General features: G+C 36.9%; 1 protein-coding gene across 1 annotated transcript in view; it reads right to left on the bottom strand.

Moving 5' to 3' along the window:
- Nucleotides 1-17,952: 17,952 nt before the first annotated feature.
- The window catches only part of THBS2 (thrombospondin 2), a 30,424-nt gene continuing 28,047 nt past the window's right edge, over nucleotides 17,953-20,329 (bottom strand). The window contains exons 20-21 of the mRNA XM_010019200.1: nucleotides 18,863-19,002; nucleotides 17,953-18,195 (exon numbers count right to left, since the gene is read on the bottom strand). Coding sequence (XP_010017502.1) covers nucleotides 18,188-18,195; nucleotides 18,863-19,002 — 148 coding nt within the window. The 3' untranslated portion in view covers nucleotides 17,953-18,187. The remainder of the gene's footprint in view (nucleotides 18,196-18,862; nucleotides 19,003-20,329) is intronic.

Raw genomic sequence — 20,329 nt, 5'->3', positions numbered from 1 at the left:
AATGTAATTAGATTTGAGCAAAATTTTTCATTTGCATTTTCTTTGCCAAGAAAGCTTTGGTACATCATTTTGACTCAGACACAACAATTCTAGAATTGTCTGAGCTACAAATATTCATGTTTCTTTCTTCAACCTTGGCTTGAATTTGTTTTTCTTCTACTCAAGCAATACTATTTCATTCTGAAAGGTTCAAGGGGAGTGAATAAAAAAATTAGTAAATAAACCAAATATAAGATAGCTATATAGCAGAACACCACTCTTGTTTGTCTAGCCCTCGCTAGTCGTGAGAAAAGAGTTCTGGGTTCTTACAAGGGTTATATCACCCTTTGGGTAGATTTCCAAACATTATGGAGATTGAGACTATAGCTTCATGAGTTAATGGATAGTGCTGTGCAATTTTCTCACAGTATGATGTGTTCGTATGCTTATGAAGCAACTTGGGAGGTTAATGAGTACAAGTGCATACTACAGATTCTTCACATGATTTTAATCCTCTTGAGACAAGAATATGATGCAAAAAAGCTGTTAGCAAATCCTGATAAATGGTAGCAGAGAATTTTAAAGGAGGAGAACACACTGCTCCAGGGCTCCTCAGCAACTTACGCATGCCATTCTTCTGTACCAGATGCTGAAAACTGGTTAGGTTACAAGACACATCTGTAGAGGTACCCATTCTTCCTCTTTCCAGAAAGTTTATTAAAGTGCTTGCTCCAGCTGTCGGGTCCTAAGGACATCTTGTTGCAAAAACTCTCAATCTAGATAGCTATCAAATTTCATTGTTCTTGGAAGCAAGTCTGATTTCATGATCAAGCTTGCCAAGAGCTGACCTCTGTTCTAGCAGATGAGAATACCTCAGGTTGGACACTGTAGAATCGTCAAACTAATATTTTTATAAGCTAATGAGATCTAGGCTAAACAGTGTGGTAAATCGTACCAGGGAGCTCTGGAAAACAGAAACAGTTTCCTGTCTGCATAGTACAGAGTATATCTGAAAGTGTGTTTGTGACACCAAAAGTCACAAAACCCCTTTTTTGTACCGCATCTGTTCCTGGTGTGTTTTCACAAGCCTTTTCAGAAACTCAGTTAACCCATGGATAACGCTGAGTAAACTACACTTTTAATACTTAGATATCTTATAGTCTAGTCTGAAAGAAAGCTGGATGAAATTCATCAGAACAAATGATAGGTTATCTCTGAAAGCAATAATCACACTGACAAAGACAAGATGGAGAGCAACAACTGAAGGATGTGATATGGAACTAACAGTTGGTAACCAGCTGAATCTGTCAGCACTGCTATACAGCTGCAAAAAAAACCCAAACCAACAAACAAACCATGACTGTATATTCAAATAAGAGCCCAGCCTGCAAGATAAATGAAGTTGTTCTCCATTCTGCTGCACCGTGTAGACATTGCTTAACAGAGTGCTATGTAATGGACAAGGCTCTGTAATTCAAGAAAGATATAAACTATCTAGAGACAGTTAAAAACTGATCAACTGCCTGGAAAATTGGAATTAAAAGGAAGGATTAAACAAACTGAGGTTGGCAGTAAACAGGGGAAGACATAATGGTCCTAAATGGCTTGTACAAGGAGTTTATTAAAAGAAGGTCTTTTCCCAAGGTTCACAGTGGTTAATGTCTACCAGAATAGATACAAACACAGTTCACTGGCAGTCCTTCCTTGGAAGAGACAACAACCCGAACACGGACTAGAAAAGACCGTTGAATCCTTTTCCATTCATTTGATTATTACTAATGTGCCTGTACAATCATGAGCAAATCTATGCAATGTTTCATTCTAACTGTAAATTCTTCTGTCCTTTTGTTTGTTTTACACTGTCTTAACTTCAATCCATAGTCTTCATTTAAATAATATAAAATTACACTAATTGTTTATGAAATTTTATATAATAATATGGGCACATCTATGTGTACATGTCATGTAAAGTTCACGAATGTGTGAACCTGTAAATTCATCTATTGACCTGAAAAAGAAATGTGCTGCATCTGTGACTTTTGCAAGAATGTGTACTTGATTCCATTTTCCAGTTAGACTAGTTCTATTTAAAAAAATAAAAATTAGTGTCCTTTTTCTACATCTTTGACTTTGGGCATCTAGTAAAATGTTTAAAACATTTCATAACAGATTTCTCTGTTGCCTGATTCTTCAGTCCCTACAACAGCAAACCCACCCCTACCTGCAGGACTCTTTAGTTACAGGTTTATAATCTAAGGGCATACTATTTATCTTCAAATGTTTATATTAAGCACTTTTCTGGCCATAATCAAAAGGAAACTATAAACAATGCTGAAACACCTTGTTAAATCAGAAGTATCATTCATAGGTAAGAATTATCAGATAGAAATTGGGCATGGCAAAAGTGTCCTAGGCCACATCTTATGTGATCATTTATTTAATATGTATTAATTTAACAATGTAGGTATATATGTCTTCAAAATTAACAAAATTTTGCACTGGAAGAGGCTATTACAAAGATTTTTTCACTCTTCAGAAAACAATGAAAGCAGTGACTTGCAGCTGCAGCCTGTTGCTGTGGAGTCCTTGTTTGTTTCTTGAACAATCCTTTCAAAAGGTGTGCAAGGGTGCAGAGCAGTCCGTCCATCCATCCAAACAGAGCTGCAGGGATGAGGTTTTATTTCTGAGCGTGCACCAGGAAGAGCAGAGATGAGTGACATGAAAATGGGGTAACATTTTGTTATGGCATTTATATAAAACACTGATGTTTCTCTATGACAGAACTTCTTGAAAGAAAAGGATGAAGTCACCATCAAAGTGTCCTGCACCATGAAAATAACTCAAAAAAAGCACCAAAGGTAATTTCTAGTTGGATGCCAGCAAAACTAAAGCTTCATTTCAACTCAGCCTGTCCCGGCTAATTCCCTAGTGAAGAAGCAGTAGAAATTCGTACAGTGGGAAGACAGCTGTGCTGCTGGAAGGCAATGCTTGGTATTGAAACAGGAGGGGAAGAGTGGCTTTGGAGAACAGGTACAACTTCTGGCTCTAATTCCTGTGTGATAGTATACATGTGATTTTCTGGTTTCTGATGTTATGAGCATGAATGCATTTTCTATGCATGATTTCTATGCATGATTTCCATGGCTTGCAGAAACCTTTCACATGATCTTTGCAGCTCTGAACCACCTGGTTTGGCAGGCAGGACTGCTTTTGTATTTCACTAAAAGACTGCTTAACTTCATAACCTGACATGACCACAAAATATCTAAGCTTTTATGAAAGAGTTAGCCCTGCCAAGACTTCCAGACCAGAGAAGTCCTGCCCTTAGTAAAGATTTGTTGTGCATTAAAAGAAATAAGCGAAACATACATCCAGATAGAGCAATCACCTTAAAACACTCTCAGAGGTAAATTTCCTCATTATTTATGAAACCTCTGGGGCCAGAATTTCTGAAGCTCTTTTTTAGTCTGCTTTTAAAGTGAGAATATGGCCCATCCTTCCTGCAGGTCTCCCCTACTTTTCAAGACCTCATCACCTTATGCTTGCACATAATGGAGCTGTTTAACTCAGGCAGTAGGTGGTCTAATGAAATATTACCATGCTATTTCTTCAAGGACTCCTTTGGCCTCTTGTATCATTTATCCTTCTCAAAACCATAGTGTTTATTTTGGACTGTTTTGCTGGAATTGTTCCTTGGTCCCTGATTGATTTGATGAAAGGAAGGACAGACGCCAATGCCCCTTGGCTGCATTCAGCAACAGAAACGTTTCTCTGAGGTTGGCAGCCTGCGCTCTCTAGGCACTGATCCAGGTTTCCTCTGAAGAGCAGCTCTTTGATGACACGTAGGCTGCTTGAAGGAGTCCTGTTAACATCACCAGTATTGGCTCCCCTTGTAGGAGATGCAACTCAAGGAGACATGAAAAGCATGGGAGGACAGGGGAAGGAATGGTCTTATGCAAGTTGCAGATTAAATGCCTTGTTTGTCCTCCAGAGTCAGCAACTAATTTCTTCGAAGCCGAGCTAAGGAATTGAGGCTGGCTGCCTGAGCACAGCTGGGACTCCAGCTGAGCTGCTCTTTGTTTAATGACAACAGTTGTTCTCAGCTAGGACCTTCAGAAAATAGTATGTGTTTGGAGAGGCAGGATGGTGCTGCTGCTGCTGTGAAGTCCCAAGTATCCTCATCTCCCCACTCTGGCTGCAGTGGTAGCTGAGAGCTCTCAGCACTTTCCTGGCAGTGATCATCACCTCATGATTAGATGCATGGACAATTAAGGCTTTCAGATATTCCCACACAGAAGTGATGAAGAGTTGCAAACATGAGGTTCTGATTCTCACTACTGTTATGAAGTGTGAATGCTGAAACATTTATTTCCACTTCGAGTATTAGTCCATATGTGTACTTCACTATTGGTATGTGTACACAGTATGGAGTTGAAATTTGAAAGCTTTGGCCACCAGAATCTGCTGAGGACATTCCTTCTTTCATGTCCACCTGCTGTGATGCCAAAAGTGTAAAGGACAGTTTAGGCATTCATTACAGCAAAATTTCGTCTCAGCATTCATGTTCTCCCAAGATAATCTTTTGTACTAGTCAATGTATGCAACAGTGTTATCTTAACAGTGCTAATTAGGTAGCTGTTCCCTGAAAGCTGTTTAATCAGATTTAGTTTGTAGTCAGAAAGCAAAGGAGCGTCCTTCTTTGTGATAAACTGTTCTACACTGGAATTGCTAGATTGAAACACTGCCCATCTTTTAAGACAAAATTACTTCTTACTGCAAGAAGTATCTAAATGTGCTGTTTGATATTTTTTTTTAATTTTACTACATCCTTTTTTACCTGCAGTAAGAGTATTTTGGACCCTAGAAGGTGTTACAAGGTGTGAATTCTGAAAGTTCTGGAAAAAAAAAGAAGCCAAAAACAGATTATGAAATTCTTACAAAATTCTGTAAATTTTTTGTTAGTTGATTGGTTGGTGGGATGAGGGGGCATGTTTTCTTCAGGTTGTCAAGAAGGGAGATAAAATACCATGGTTGTCTAAAAGGCTAAAAAGCAAAAATTGGATTAAAGACCTTATAAAGTCTACCAGGGAACTACCAGACTGTTTGACTATTACAAACTAGTTTCTGTTGAAATATAAAGAATAACAAATCCTTGAATGGCATGATTTTTTTCCCCAATTTGTTTTTTCTACCTTTTTCCCTGTATGCATACATGTTATTTTGATCCATTTTACCATAGACAGCAATGTTTGTGTTCAACAACATGGACGAAGGCAGTCTAAAAGATCTTACATTCTAGTGAACAAACTAAACTCTGTCCTTTTGCCTTTTCAAAGCCTGTCTAAAACTTCACATTAGATGATAATGAGAAAGAACAAAAAGTGGCATTTGGGAAAATTGAGCTTTGTTCTCAGTTCCACACTGACCTTTCCCTCCATTCGTGACTTCCCCACATGCTTGCACATGTGTATCTTTAGTCTATCTTGACCATTTAAAGATTTTCCAGGAAAACAAACTGCATCTTAAACTGTGCTTGTGTGGTGCCAACAATGACTTGGTTTTGTTTGATTGTTTTACATTTCTGTGAATAGGTCACTTATATGAAGGCTCTCCCAGTATTGCTAGTGAAGTAAGTAACTCCACCAGCACTGGAACTAGTGACTGGCTTCCAATGTACTTGTGTCTTTTAGCCAATTTTTCACTGAATGTTTCCTCATGAGCTTTACTCTTATTAGGCATCAAAGAGAAAGAGATTAGAGATCCTCTAATTATGAGAAAATATTTTGGTCTTTGTGTGGCTTACTGGTAAAAAGAGAAATCTTAATCAATCCTATCTGTTCAAAATTCCTATGTACTTAATGACTTTGAAATGTCTGTTAAATTCAGCTCTGTCAAATTAATTAAAAATGGCCAATGAGCTTAAGTTCTGTAGTGATTTACTAGGATATGAGACACAGATGGACAGCATGATCTTGCCAGCTTCATTTCTTTGAGGAACCAGGATTAGTAAAAAGCCCTCTTCAGTTCCTAATAATTTTTTCACTGTAAAACTGTATTTTGTATACTTAAGGGTTTACATCTTTAGATTTTCTTTTTCTACTACATATTTCTTATTTAGACCACATTCAAGGCAAATGTTTTTCAGCCAAGGGAACAAAGAGGTGGAAGTCCTTGAGAAGCATCATCATGATAGTCTGCAATTGTCTGATTTTCTGATGGAGAGCAGGTATCTTAGGACCAATCAGACAGGTCTGGTAATGGTTAAACCCAGTGCCAGCTCTAGGTGTCTGCTGGTCTAAATGGAATTACACTGACTCCTACATCTATTAGATGTGATACTGAATATGGGTTAAATATAACCATGCAGCCTCACATGTATCGCCGTTCGTTTTTTTAAAGAAAATTTTAAGATGAGCACTTGAAAACCCAACCTCCTTAGAGATTTTCTTGCTCAATCTGATTTGCCCTTGAAGCTCTGCCATGAATGATGAAGCACCTGAATCCGGAGCTTCTAGCACGCAATGTAAGAGCTCCTTTCATTTTCCATCATCTTTTATAGAGTCACAGAGTGGTTAAGGTGGGAAGGGACCTCTCGAAATTGTCTAGCCCAACCCCCCTGCTCCAAGCAGAGCCAGCTGGACCAGTTGCTCAGAACTGGTTTTTGGTTTAGTGATGAGGTTTCTTATATTCCATCAGTGGCCTATATATCACAGCAGTGTTCCTAAATTTTTAAGAGATTATTTATATCTATTCCAATATTGTTAATATCTTTAGAGTTAGCAAAGTCAAGTGAATGCTGCTGCTAGGATCCAAAATCACAGCCATTTGGGTCCTTCTGTCTGGTCAGAGTTTTTTTGCTTAAGCTCAGAAATAAGTCATTAATGAGTCATTCTATTCAAATGCTTCAGTGCAGGGGTGTAAGTAAAGCACAGATCAACTCGGATGAAGTCAGTCCAGTGAACACATGCAATGAATCCTTCTGAATCAGCATAGACAAGAAAAAAAAACAAAACAACTTTCTCTATTTGCCTGAATAAAATTAAGTGCACCTTGAAAAACCCTTACGGAATGATTTATTTTATATCCTACTCAGAGTGCATAAAAGAAATGTTCTCCTTACAAGACCATAGAGAAAATCAGAAAATCTATACTGTTATATTCATTTATGAGCAGAGCACAACAGGAGAGATGCTTTCCTTCTGCATCCTAAAGAATAGTTTTATTTGTCCTATTTTATACACCTACATTTAATCAAAAACTTTGTTCTAGGAAAGTGGTTTTCTTCACTAACTGGAAAGGAAGTATAAAGACTTAGGTCAGGTATAAATATCTACTTCTCAGATGTTAAATCTCATTTCTGGTGTGTTGGGTTTTTTGTTTGGGGTTTTTTTTCCATTTATTTACCAGAATATCATCTGTCTCACACATCTGGAAATAGAGCATTTCTTACAGCTATGGCTGCAAATGGGGCATTGTGATACACAGACCAAATGGCCAATCCTTTATGACTGAGTATTCCTTTGGGAAATATGATTTAACAGTTGCCCTCAGGTCACTATTAACAATCTCAGAAAATTTCTGTTTCCATCTTTAAGAAGCCTTGGTATTTTTTAGGTAAGAACATGGATCAGTGGCCTTCATCCTGTTCTTAAAGGATTAAGAAAACAGAAAAAAAGAAAAATCTCCCAAATAAAATGTAAGTGAAAAATATCACCTCTGTAAGCTACTCTGAAGAACATAACTTCTGTATATTATGCACATGTCTAATTCTTCAGCCTGCCTTTGCACAAGTGAAGCAAGAATTTGGGTCTCTGGTTTTATAGTCTATATAATAAAAAATGCACAGCAATGAAGAAAGGCTAGCAGCTGCCTCCTGGTGCACAGAGCACAGCAGTCCCCCAGGGTATCCTGCCAGGCATCTTAGGTGGGTTCAGATCCTGCCTGATGATCTCTGCAGACGAGATCCTCCATTTCTGCAAGTACTGAATATGACTTTGAGTGGAGTATTATTTTCCCCCAGCCCACCTCTTTTGTGCAGTTTGTCAGTCCCTATAAAATTTTATGTAATTTTACTGCTGCTGCTTTCCCCATGCTCATTCTTCTAAGCCACATCTGGTATGTTACATGTCTCCATCTGAGATGTTTCTGCTGGCTTTCCAATAGCTTCAGTAAAGTGATATTGGCGTAGGTACTTTAAAAAAGTGGAGGCCCCTTTGCAGCACAGATCACTGCAGTATGTCTCCATCTGTGGCTGAGCCAACAAGTTTAGTACTTATACTTTTGCCTGTGACTATTTTGAATCAGCAGCTATGCTTTTGTTAGCAGGAATTGTTCAAGTGGTTCATTTTTCATTGTGATTTGCATGCAACCCCCTGTACATATAAGCACTTACTTTGTATATGTCTATATACAGGTTTGTCTACATGCAAGTGTACTTAGGAATGAATATAAGCACAAAAGCTTTGTGAGCCACACAAATTCACATGCTCTCCCCTGTCCTCACCCCACAATGTATGTGTCTCATCACAAGGGGTGAATTTTTCCTTTCCTCTCCTGGCAGTGTCTCTGGCACTCACAAGTCTCCCTACCATTTCTGAAAAAGTAAAAATCCTGTCTTTGACAATTAAACATTTCTCTTTGTAGTATACAAGTGTGTTTCATTCAGTATAAAAACAAGTAGGATTTTTTTTTGTAATGTACTCCCTTCAAGTTTTACCAATATTGAAGTATCATTGATGGAAGAGAAAGAAAACAAAGAAAATGTAGAAATCCCAGATGGCAAATACATTTGGCATTCACAGTTTCTTATTTTTTAAAAAAAATCTGTTTGGTTTAATACACTTCAGGAAATTAATGTTTAACCCGAAGAAATTTAGAAGCCCCTAAAAGCCCCCATCATGAGCTGCTATTTGGTATTCCGAGACTTGGCAATAGCTGTACAGATTCCCCCTCTCAGCTTTTTTGTCTTTATCCTTCTCTGGTTTTCTTCTCAGCACCTGTGGGTCTCTGATACTGTGAAACTCTGTAGGCATTGATGTGCACTTCCGAAAGCTATGGCATGGAAAAAAGAGAGGATTTCCTACCTTTCCTACAGGTTATCCCTGGGAGAATTGGAACACCTCATGTGATGGGGCCATTACAGTGCAGAGCATTACGTGTCAAAACCCAGATGATGAGATACAAAAATATGGATATAGCAGGAAATTAAAATGCTCTAAGAGTGTTTCCTTTTGAATTAGTAACTCTTTCCATGCCTTCAGTTTTATTTTGCATTTCTAATGCAAAACACTTGCCACATAAGAAGTGTCAGGCTTTTTTTACTAAAAGATGTTGTATGTCCCTCAAAATCGTGAACATGTGTATGAAAACCTGGTAGTCATAATAAAGCAAATTGACAGCATTGGCTTATCCCACATGGACACGTCTATGCCGAGTAATGACTGAGCAATAAAAAAAGTAAAGATGTCTCAGATACTTTCCATTTCTTACTTTACTTATTAAACACTTCACAGTGAAATGTTTACAGTTTCTTGTAAAAATTAATCTTTCTTCTTGAGAAAGACCAATTTCTTGAGAAATACCAATTTCTCAAGACGAAATTCTTCATCTTGAATTATTTGGACATCACAGCCCAAAGGTTTTCCTAGCCAGTTTTCAGTGTTAGAACTTTTCTATAATATTTCAGGAAAAGGAACCAAAATGTACATTGATAAAATCTTTTCCATATCCATCTGAAAATGACAACATTTAAAAATTCATATTGATAATCAAAACTAGACAGAAAAGTAAACTTCTTGTTGATAAGAAGGTCATATATGCAAGCACAGCATTAATTTCTTTTGAAGCTATAGAAATTAATGCAGTAGTTTTCCAAGTAATCTTTTATTTCTGATAGTACTGCAAAAACTACTGAGGCTCCACTCTGGTTTGGGAATTAGGCATAACCTAAATAAATAATATAAAATAATAGCCGATATGGAATAAGTAAGTTGTGATTTACCAACTGCATTGTTAAATCAATACATTTCATGCTCTGTTAGGATAAGTACAGGGAAGAAAGTATGTACATAATTATGGAGCAAAACAATGCTCACTTTTTGAGAAATACCAGCCACAACATTATGAACACATCTTGGACAGGAATGAAGATGTACAAGCAAAGATCCTTCACAGTGCTACAACACCACAATGCTTTGCATTGGAGTTTTTTTAAGAACTCTTCCAAAACATTATTTCATCCTCTGGGATATACAGGACTATTATGAAACTCCAGTTCATAGAAGAAAAAAACAACATTGGCATGAATATTCCAGAAATAAGCACGTAAAACTGTTTAGTTTTAGTATGTATGCATCGTGAAGGAAAAAAAAAATCTTGAGCACAGCATGCAGGTGTTAAATCTGGAACTAAACTGTAGACAGATTCATTGGCGAGAGAATAGGGGAAAGTATTTTAAGTACAGGCAACACAGCAGCCATGGAGCTGATCTGCAGAGCTCAGTATTTGAAGTAACTCTCTGAGGGCTTAGCACATTTTTCCCTCTCTCCTCTGTAGGGGACTGAGCAGGGATAGCTGCACGCAGGAGTTCTTACCTGGGCTATTTCTTTGACTGTCACAGTGGATGAAGTGGAACCATGCCACAGGTGCCAGCTCCTGCTTTCCCTATCTCAGTTGTACTATTTGTCTCATCAGAAGGCAGTCAATGCCCACTGGAGGAGAACAGATCTCTCTTTCTGCAGAAAAGAAAAATGGTTCTAGCTAGAACTTTCCTTTCCAAGACACATGGTTTCAGTATAAACTGAACCAAGCATCAGGTCTTGCATTCAGTTAAGAATGATTGCTATTAACAAGAATCAGCTTCTTGGTTTTATTCACAAAAAGTTACCATAGATAGAAAAAAATCCCACAACACTAAAGGCTGAAAGGATTTTGCACAGAAGACTTTTCAATCACTGCAGAAAAGTAGATATTATCCACTCATTTCCAAATGTAACTATGTAAATTTAGAAATTATTCCAGAAATATTATTTGTCTTACTAATAAACTCAGATAATACATTAAATACCTGTGTCATTTGTTAAAGTAGCCATTAGTTCTGAAATATTTTTCTATAGCCAAAACTGGAGATATGTTTGAAAGTCAGGTCCTCTAGTGTATAGGTCTCAATCTGCTAAATCTAACAAGGTAGCAGAAGAATGTTCTTTTTATTTAACTCTTCAGTGTAGTGCCCATGGTTGGATGAATAATCAGAATATTCGCACGTAAATAAGGGCATACGAAAGCATTCAAATAAGATTGTTGGTCTTCATTTCTTATAAAGGAAGGCTAATTCATTGTTAGAGGAAAGTCTGAACAGGAAATAACATGAACTGACATTTTCATATTGTTGTCATAATGACTTGTGCCTGTTTGTTATTAAATGCACAGTCTTGTGATAAAGATTACCTAGTGCTTAGAAGCTCTCTGCTTCATTTCTATTCAGCCACAGCTTCCCTCTCCCTCGTGTTTAAGACAGACAGAATATTATCTTCTCACACCATAATGAAGGCTGATGCTAGGCATGAAGAACAATAGGTTTCTTGATTGTCCAGTGATGGAAGATACAGCTCCTACTCAGGACTGGGCAGTCTTCCTATCTATAACCATGAATGGCTTAATTTCTTTCTATTTAATGAATACTACTAATTTAAGGTCTATTTCAAGCTCTGGACAGCAGTCTTCAATGGAGACATCATGTAAGGTGATCTTAATTAATTATGTTTGACCATTTTAATATTATTGAATAAACCAAGAAATATATAAATGGAAGGATTTGGTGCTATATACATAATAGTCCTCTCTGTATACTATAGAGGGTGTGTCCTTCTCAAACAAGTGGGAGCTTTTTATTGATATATTAATGAAAGAACTGAACGCAGAGTGACTTATTTCTGTCTTTTTTCTGCCCTTAATGAAAAAGAAGAATTTCCAGGAAGAAAAAAATGAGAATGTGGTCTCTTGCCATTTTATTGCCCATGGAGTCTTCACTTCCCTGAAAATTGTGCAAAGCTTAACCTGAGCATTTAACAATATTCAGGGTTTCTCCCTGCTCTTGATCACCCTTACAAACATTGGAACTTCTCTCTTTAAATAGAAAAGCACTGTTCTTTAGAACAGTGACTACCAATATCTTTGTAACTGAATCTCACTAGCTAGTGCTCTTCCACATATCACTGGTTTCACCTACAGATATTGTCCCCACTTTAGCATCAAGGCTGAGCTATTGCATATAGTTAAACTGACTGAATTACATCCACAACCATCTGGGTGGTACTTTATTCCTGACCGCAAAATCCCGGAGCAGAGACACTGCAGCTGAACCTTCAGAAAACAGGACAGATTAATTTGCTTGGGCTATACACTCCACTCTAAAGTACTCAAGTCTCACCAGAAAAGAATGTCTTTGCAATTGGTAGCCACTGTTCCTGAATATCTTTTAAAGCAAGCTGAGGTATTGTTTTTGCCATATTTTGAATCATTGTCCATTTATAATAGGCAGATGCATCCTTAAAATTTCTATTGGATGCTGTTGCTACTGTCAAGAAGGCAGCAGCAGCAACTCCAGGAAGAAACAAAGATTGAATGATCGGTCAGAAGACTGAGAGAAACCTGCCTAGCATGGAACAAAAAAATCTGGGTTTCATTTTCTTTACATATATAAAAAGGTGTTCATCAAAAATTATCCACTGCAGCTGACAGTGCCTGCAGCTTTCCACACTCTCCCTTGTTTTCTGTCAGCATGATTTAAAGAGAGGAAATCAGCTCATAAAGGAAATATCAAGACTATGTCTCCTAAAAGTTACTTAATGACCATGTAATCTCAATGACTAAAACCAATTTCTAAGCTGCAAGTTAGCATATTACAGCTATTGCTAAGATTTGAAGTGTGATTTGCAATGCATGCCGCCAGCATCCAGAGACTGGTGCATTCAGCAGGGCTGGAAAGAGTCCAGAAATGTCAGCAGGTGCCTGAAAAGAAACTCACTTGCTTCTAAAGGAACACCACCAAACACATTCACATCTAGCTCTACAAATATCAAGATAAATGGGTAAAGATTTATGATCGTTGACAGGATAAAAGGTTGTAAAAGATCTGTCCAACTCATTTGCCCAATTTCAACTGTGGCCTGTAGCAGATGGCTAGTGAAAGCACTAAGACAAGCACAGGATAACATTTATCTGCAAGAGCTAGCCAGAGAGACTTGGAGAAGACCATAACCATGAGTAGCACCTATACCTGAACAGAATTGCAACAAGACAACTGAGCTTTTCAGCAAAAGCAGAGGAAATTCTACCTTTGATGTACTTCATGAACACATTACAGTAACATGAACACGTGCAGTAAAAGCAAAGCAGGGTATTTTTTTTTTTCTAAAATGCAGTTTTATGATGAAATATATACTATTCACTCCTTCCCAAAGTCTGTGAGAAAGAAAACCTGCCAATGAAATTAAACAGTAACAGACCTGAAATTGGTAAAAGGAAATTTATACTGTATATCATGTACAATCAACCACCAGAACTCTCAATAGGTCAAGAAGTGGGATTAAAAACCCGAGATATTTATATGAATGATAATATTTGCAGTTATGTTAGTGCAAAATAAGCCATTCAGGCATAAAGGCAGAAACCACCCACTAACTGCCTGAGGTGAAGAATGGTGTTTCCCTTCTAGACATGCAAAGGTATGATTTTGAATGATAAAGATTTTACACCTTCCTCTGGTGCATTTGGTACTGGCAGCTTTCAAGAAGCAGGTAATGGATCAGAATGACCTTTGGTTTAAACAGTCCCAGGTTTCTTTTCCTTCAAAGTCCCCTTTCCTGATCTACAAGGGTGGTCTTCTCCACATTGGGAACAACACTGTGCCAAGTTATTACATAGTTAGTTATCTTTCAAATGGCTTTACAGAGCAGATGTTCCCATGTGAACTTTAGAACACTTCCTCTACGGACTTTTGCAGGACAAGCTGAACCCTGATTCTCATCCAGATATCACTCAAGTTCGTAGAAAAACTCCCACTGAACTGACCAAGATGAGGATTTGGCCCACTGACTGTGATAGTTTCTTTAGCTTCTGCTCCCATTGTGTAGCTAGCAAGGAGTAGGCACAGATGTTAGCATTCACTATGGTAATATTTGAGCTGCCTGATGTACAAAATCACAGGTGTAATGCTTTAGTGGATTTTTTTCTTTCCTTTTTGGAAAAGAACCATGATAAATGTGTTACTGAAATCCTTAAATGCTGTGAGTTCAGCTTAACTTTCCAGAATTCAGATGCTTATCCAAAGTTTGTCTGAAAAACCCATGTTTTTAAAAGTGGTCAAGAAGTTTCATCAGGAATTAATTTCAGGAGGTTTTCAGGATTTCATTATTTCCTGTTGTTTTTTTCTTTTTTTTTTTTTTATTAGACCAGGAAAAAAAAGATACATAAAACTTATCAAAAGGATGTTAAAAGGGAGAAAATTTATGATTGACTTTTAGTAGATGGGAGTGTGATGCTATGGGAATTAAAAAAAAATAAATCTGCCTATTATCACACAGCAGTCAGTAGCAGAATCAGTGCCTGCTCTACTTTGCTTCCCCTTATGAGAAAAACAGCCTTTCTGTAGAGATTTCAGGCTTTCTTCTTCCAGATCCATATCTCTTTGAGAATCAGAAGTGTAGAGCCTGCAAAACTTTTAAATATGATTTTTTTCCCGAATTACCCAAATATTCCTGAGTATCTTCAAAAACCTATAGTTAGAACAACAGACAGGGGATGTCACTGCTTTATGTGAACCTGCTCATTCACAGCACAGAATCCGTATTTTTGGTCCTTTCTTGTTTTTTGTAGACACCCTTTACTAGTATTGAAGTGCTGCTGTTATGTTTTCACGTTTCCATTTTTGTTTTCCCGGGTCTGTAGTGCAGGCCTCTGATTGGTTGCCATGAAAGGATTTCCCCTCCCCACTTCAAATCATCACCAAGTGCTCACGCTCAAAACTCTCTTGCAGGTCCATACTAGAGTTTTGAATGGGACTCTTGAGAACGTTGGGTAACAATATCTTGATCTATTGCTTGAACAATGACAATCATTGATGTCCTCACACCATAAATAAAAGAAAGTCACCTCTCTACATGACTGAGCATTTGCACTGGTTTAAAGGACTCATCAGAAGATTGTGCTCAAAGCTTGGCTTTCTTTTCCAGTAGTATGAGTACTTGCACTGGAACCAAAATCCAAGGAAACCAAAGAGCTGAGATATTTGTAAGACCAAGAAAAGTTAATAGTTGGGCTATTATATATTACAGTAATATTTATCTCTCCTCTCATATCATAGTTATATATATAGTATAGTTATAAGAGAACATGACTTGAGTTCACACCTCAAAATTGGCATTTTTGCATGCTGGGCATTCTTACTTTTCTTAATCCAATTCAAATTCCCCCTCCTAGGAGCAGTTCCTACTTATAGCAGAGATCTCTTATGCTAAGAATTTTTTATTTTATTTGGTTAGTGACGATTCACTGGTTCCTGAAATTCTCCAGCAGGAAGGCAATCCTCACTCACAGCAACGAATCAGACTCAGATGGGACTTGCAGCAGAAGCAGTTACAGAAAAAGATTATGTATTTGTTCAAACACATCAGCCAAGACACAATTCAGAGAAGCAGGACCAAAATTTCTCAGTTGCAATGTTATAAATAAAACCTGGGATAGTCTGCCAGATAAAGACTTTATGGGGAATGATGTCTTGTCAGAGTGAGCAGGAAATCTGCTGTTTACAACCTTAGAAGGTAGTGATTTGTAACTAGGCAACAGATTTGCTGGTTTGCTTGAAACAAACTGGTTTATGACAAGGCAGGAGGATTATTTAACTGAGGGCTTTGGGGAATGGAATATTTTCTTTAAAGAAACATTTTAACTATAAAAAAGGTAAAGAGAGTTTTTTTTATATAAAACCTTTTTACAGTTTATTTCCTATCATTAATTTCTTAATATATATATAAAAATGAGGATCTGACTAAATGAATCAGGACGTTAAATGATAAAGTTCCGTCCATGTGAACAAATAAATAATTATTTACAATCTTTGGCAAAACAAAATGAAATTTCATTGATCTCACTCTCTCACACACACTTGCAAGGAAAAAGAAAAAGAAATTTTAAAAAAACATCATAAATAATTTACATAGAATAGGAAAACTATGATACAGTCCAAATATTAACATCTTCCTCCCCACATTGATGTCTGTCTCTGACAAAACAAAAAAACCTACACAGCCATTACAATCACTACATTTAATGAAGTTACCCTCCCTTCTGCCTGGGACATGGGGACACAATTTGAAACACCAAAAGAAACTGAAACATTTAAAAACCTTAAAAAAGGGGCAAAAAAAACAACCAACCAAGCAAAAGAAAAAAAAAAAAAAAACCCAAAAAACCCAAAAAAACCACAAAACACTAGAACCTAACAAAACAGAAAAAAAAGTTTGAAACAAAACAAAAAAAAACAAACAAAAAAATTTGATAATATGAACACTGTAAAATAAAGCCAGTAACTGTGGATTCCTTTCTAATGAATATAGCAACAAGATCTGTTTCAAGGGTTTAGCTTACTGTGCCCTATAAGGCAGCAGAGGTACTGTATTATTCCATTAGTTAACCCATCTATGAATAAAATTACACCAGCATGTGTTCTTTCTGTGAACAAAGCTCATACAACTTAAACAAAGCAAAACAAACAAAGTTAAGCATGTTTATACTATTGTATATCTGAGTAACTGTTGTATCTGTTTAGAATAAACACTGGTATCCCTTCAGCATTATTTAAGAAGTTCTATATACAGTAGGCATAGGTATCAATACAAAATATTAAAATTAGGGTAACTGGATATATATTAAGGTTCCATTTATAAATTCCTTATTATTGTTCATTTAACTTTAAAGTATACATGAATATAACCCATGAAACTATACTTAAGAGTATACCATGCTTTGACAAAATCTATATATTGTCATATGATTTTACAAACAGCTTTAAAATATTATTTGTGAATGTATTACTGATGCATTATATAACATGCTTTAAAATAAATTATCAGAGAAGGTAGCCCCGTGTGATAATCTTAATAAATACTAACAAAATATTTATAAGTGGAACCTTAGATTCATACGTTACCAAATTAAGTAATAGTGGCCTTGCCACGTTTTCAGAAACCCACATCAGGATTCAGGATCTCAAAGTGCTCTTTGCAGCAGAGATGGGGAAAGTGGTTCAGGTTCATTTTGCTCCACGTGGTCATGGTATATTCTTTATTACAAGGGAATGAAAAATATGATGGAAATAGAACAACTGGAAATAACTTTTTGGAAGTCAGACAATAGTGATTGCTTTGTTTGTTTACATGACTCATTCTTTCCTTTTACATGGAAGTTTCTAGATCAATTCTGTTTGGCCTGAATTAAGTTTCAACGAGGCTATGCTTTAAGTTGCAAATCTGACATTTCTACCAACTGTAATTTTAATAGGTGTATTAAAAGCATCCTCAACAGCTAAAGAACATCTTTTTGGATCAAGAAGTGTTCATAATTGATCTTTACTTTATTATCCAAAGGCATTTTCATCATTATTATAGATACTGTTGCTAAAGTTAGACCCAGAAGCTTTGTGTTACTGAAGTCCAGTCCTGATCAGAGCACAGAAGTATCAATCATACACCTAAAAAGTTATTCAAACACATTTTTCCTCACTTAAAGACAATGAGTGATAATCATCACCCCCCTCTTTTTCTCCATATATATATAAATACATTAAGTAATTACATTTTTATATGTAAACGTCATTCCTTAAAAAAAAAAAAAAAAAAAAAAAAAAAAAAAAAAAGACAAATAAGAACCCATGTTTTCACTCTACAAAAGTGTTCTAATGTATCAATCTGCTACTGCTTCAGTGGTGGGTCAGACGCTCACGTTTAGGTTTCATTAATCCTGGCTGTGAGAAGGCACTTGGGTGAAGGGATGGCTGAGGCACTCCTGGCAGCAGAGAGGTACCTGGTGAGTGGAGCACGAGGACAGAGGATAGGAGGTATACAATAATAGAAACTGGGAGTACCAGGATGTACTGAGGTGTCTAGGTTGCACAGCATTTACAGTACTTTGCTGGTAATGCAGCAACCATTGCTCAAGCATCTGAAAGAAATTGGAAAAAAGGTATTAATTTTGGTTGTTTTATTTGGTTAGGAAGTCAAACGCAAGAACAAGAGCTCTATCATGATACAGTAAAGAGGAAAGCAATGTTTCCTGTTCTGCACTTCCTACAAATGTGAGGACATTTATATAAAAATAGGTGTCTGCCTATGTAGTGAGACACACACGTGTGTGTGCACCTACATATCTAATTGTATATAAGAAACCCTTGGAAAGCATTTTCCTTATTTCAAAACATTCCAGACAAAGCACTATAGACAGACATGCTCAATAAAAAAATATCTGCTTTCCCCTTCATGCCTCTTGAGTGAGGAATGATCTAGAAGCAGCTCTGCCCGCAGGACACACTGAAATAGCCTACAAATGAAAGTGAATATACACAGAGAATTCGAAGAACGTATCTTGCTCAGACATTCCAATCTCATTTTTTCCAGGTGGGTAGTATTAAAACATCTGGTTTTTGTTATTCAAATTGAGATTACTATAGGGGCAAAGGGCATTCATGGTATTTCAATAAATCAAGGTTTACTCCATCTTACGCTATTACAGATTGCTTTCAGTAACTAGAGGATACTTTTAGTTTCCATATTTCACATTTGCTTCACAGGTTATAGTCTTCAGCATTTTCCAGACATTTTCTGCAACTAACCTCTGCATTCATATTTGAGGTCAGAGAAATAGACCATCTCTTGAGAGAAGACAAAAAGACCTAGTCGTCCACCAGCAAAGGTTGTATCATAGATTGGTCCAGAATCCACCATGACTTGTTTCCCTTCATACACTAAAACTCTGTAAAGAACATGATTTAAATTAGACAAGGAGGATAACACAGTGTCCAGTGCTGCTGACAGTTCCCAAGAACTAAAACAGAATTAATTTTAACAAGGCACCAGAAAACCCAACTGCATTGTAGGGATCACTTGTCATCTCTATCTCACGCCCACCTGGCTGGCAGCCACAACACATTAATCAGAAGCAGTGGAGCTGTTCCATAAGTAATTTTGTGCACACCATCTGCAAAAGATTTCCCAATTCTTTATTTAGAACAGTCATGTCTCCTGGAATGAACTATGTCATGTGCTAGCATTCATTGATAAGCCCTTGTTCCTGTGAACTCAGAGGTTAGCACAAAACCTTGCCACATCACTTAGAAAAGTCATCTTTACAGCTGTCTGAATGGCTGATTTATTTATCTTTAGGTGCAAGGGCCAACATCTGAAACAGTAAGAACCATCCCTTGAGTCAAACAAAACATTAATTGGAGACACGCTGAATCTCAATTTCAGACGTTTTAAGAGCTTAATGATAGCTGGAAGGATTTGGACACAAACAACTAGACTAATAATAAATTGGAAAAGAAAGAGAACTTGGCAGGGGTGGTGTCTGTGGAGGTTTTGGTGGGATAGTTTGGTTTTTTTATTGTTTTAGGGGGAAGAGTTGTCTGTTTGTTTCTTGTAGTGCTTTGGGCATCCACCCTGAAGCCAAAAGACCAAGACATTTCTTCATTTTCTTTCTCTATCAGATAGACTGCAGTTCCTTAAGCTTGGATTCTCCACTTCTCATGGGAGACCTTGAGACAGTCAAGGTTCTTAGGCTCAGTCTCTTAAAATAGCTTTAGGGCCGAATAAGAAATGACTCTATAGTCTGTTAGAGCAGTCTCTGGAGGAGAGGATCATGGTCCTGCTTCAGTTAATACGTTAGTTATGCAAAGCAGAAATACGTGGCTTCATATGAAGACTAAAAAACTTGAGCAACTTCCTATAAATCAAGGGTTAGGGACAGATTTCTGCTTAAGGTAGAATTCATGTACAGCACTTGCTCTATCATAAAGTGTCTTATTTTCTGAGAAGTGCCCAAAGACAAGCATGAAAGTGTGCCCTGAAATCCATATTTAATGGATTGTAAAAATAACAGCAAAAAGAATTATAGGTTTTCATGTTCAAGTAACCCTATTTAATGTAATTCTCAAAATTTCAAAATGCCAAAACATATGGAGTTTCATGAATCTTTCATCCCTCTAAAAACAAAATTATGTAGCTCTAAACATGTTAATAAGAAATTGCTATTTCTGTACAAATAAAATGGTTTCATGTCTATATTAGTGAAATAATTGATT

The sequence above is a fragment of the Nestor notabilis genome, unplaced genomic scaffold (genome assembly GCF_000696875.1).
Source record: "Nestor notabilis isolate BGI_N333 unplaced genomic scaffold, ASM69687v1 scaffold24487, whole genome shotgun sequence".
NCBI classification, from domain to species: Eukaryota; Metazoa; Chordata; class Aves; order Psittaciformes; family Psittacidae; genus Nestor; species Nestor notabilis.
The sequence above is the reverse complement of the archived record's forward strand: the minus strand, read 5'-3'. Positions and strand labels throughout refer to the sequence as shown.